Genomic DNA, 1,009 nt, shown 5'->3' with positions numbered 1-1,009 from the left:
GTGTGCATAGGAATTTGTTCATAGTTTTTTTTTAAACTGTAGTCCGGCCCTCCAACGGTCTGAGGGACAGTGAACTGGCCCCCTGTTTAAAAAGTTTGAGGACCCCTGGATTAGACGGTCCCCGCCCGCGTACCTTCGCGCAGGACTCGATGAAGTTGCTGTCGTCAAAGGCTTGGCAGAAGATGGTGGCCAGCCTCCTGTCCAGGTCTTGAATTTTGGTCTCAAAATCAGCGTAATCGTTATCGAAACTCTAAAAGCGAATGCAAACGTTCACCTCTTTTCTTAAAAAAAAAACTGCTTTTAGTAATTTTAGAGAGAAAGGGAGAGAGAGAGAGAGGGAGAGACATTGATGTGAGAGATAAACATTGTACGCCCTCTACTGGGGATCGAGCCCACAACCTGGGCATGTGCCCTGCATGGGAGGACGCTCACCACTGAGCCACACCGGCCAAGGCCAACGTCGACCTCTTCATCTGCAGGCACAGCCAGTGGTGCTCACCCTAATACCCCCGACTGGCACCGCTGGCGGGATTCGGGGGGCCCTCTCAGCTGAGCACGCTCACTGTTGGGACCTCCTCACCGCAGAGCTGTCGGGAGGCCTTGAAGTGTCGAGCCTCCGCCCCCCACGCCCCCTCCGTGTGCCTCCCGCTCTGGGGGCCTCTGCCATCGCCCCCGCCGGGGCCCCCACCCACCGAGTCTCCGGGGTCCAAGGGGTCGTATTTGCAGTCGATGAAGACCTTCACCAGCTCGAAGACCTCCTCGTGGATCTGCACGACCAGGCTGCCCAGGATGCTGCCGCGCACGCCGCCCAGCTCGATCTTCTCCAGCTTCAGGAACTCGATGGCCGTTTTGTAAAGGTCCTGGCGGAGGGAGCAGCCGGGGTGCCCGCCCATCAGCTCGTCTCAGAGCCACAGTCTTGGAACCAAGGTGGACGCTCGGCCACGCCCGGTGCGGGCTCTGCCCCCCGAGGATTCGGCCTGGCCCCCACGACCCACAGGGTGGGGCTGAA

General features: G+C 59.3%; 1 protein-coding gene across 1 annotated transcript in view; it reads right to left on the bottom strand.

Annotated features, from left to right (window-relative positions):
* Positions 1-1,009, bottom strand: part of DNAH17 (dynein, axonemal, heavy chain 17) — a 76,281-nt gene that overhangs the window by 70,281 nt on the left and 4,991 nt on the right. Inside the window, 2 exon segments of the mRNA XM_014531725.1 lie at positions 134-250; positions 693-860. Coding sequence (XP_014387211.1) covers positions 134-250; positions 693-860 — 285 coding nt within the window.

This window comes from Myotis brandtii, unplaced genomic scaffold (assembly GCF_000412655.1).
Source record: "Myotis brandtii unplaced genomic scaffold, ASM41265v1 scaffold825, whole genome shotgun sequence".
NCBI classification, from domain to species: domain Eukaryota; kingdom Metazoa; phylum Chordata; class Mammalia; order Chiroptera; family Vespertilionidae; genus Myotis; species Myotis brandtii.
The sequence above is the reverse complement of the archived record's forward strand: the minus strand, read 5'-3'. Positions and strand labels throughout refer to the sequence as shown.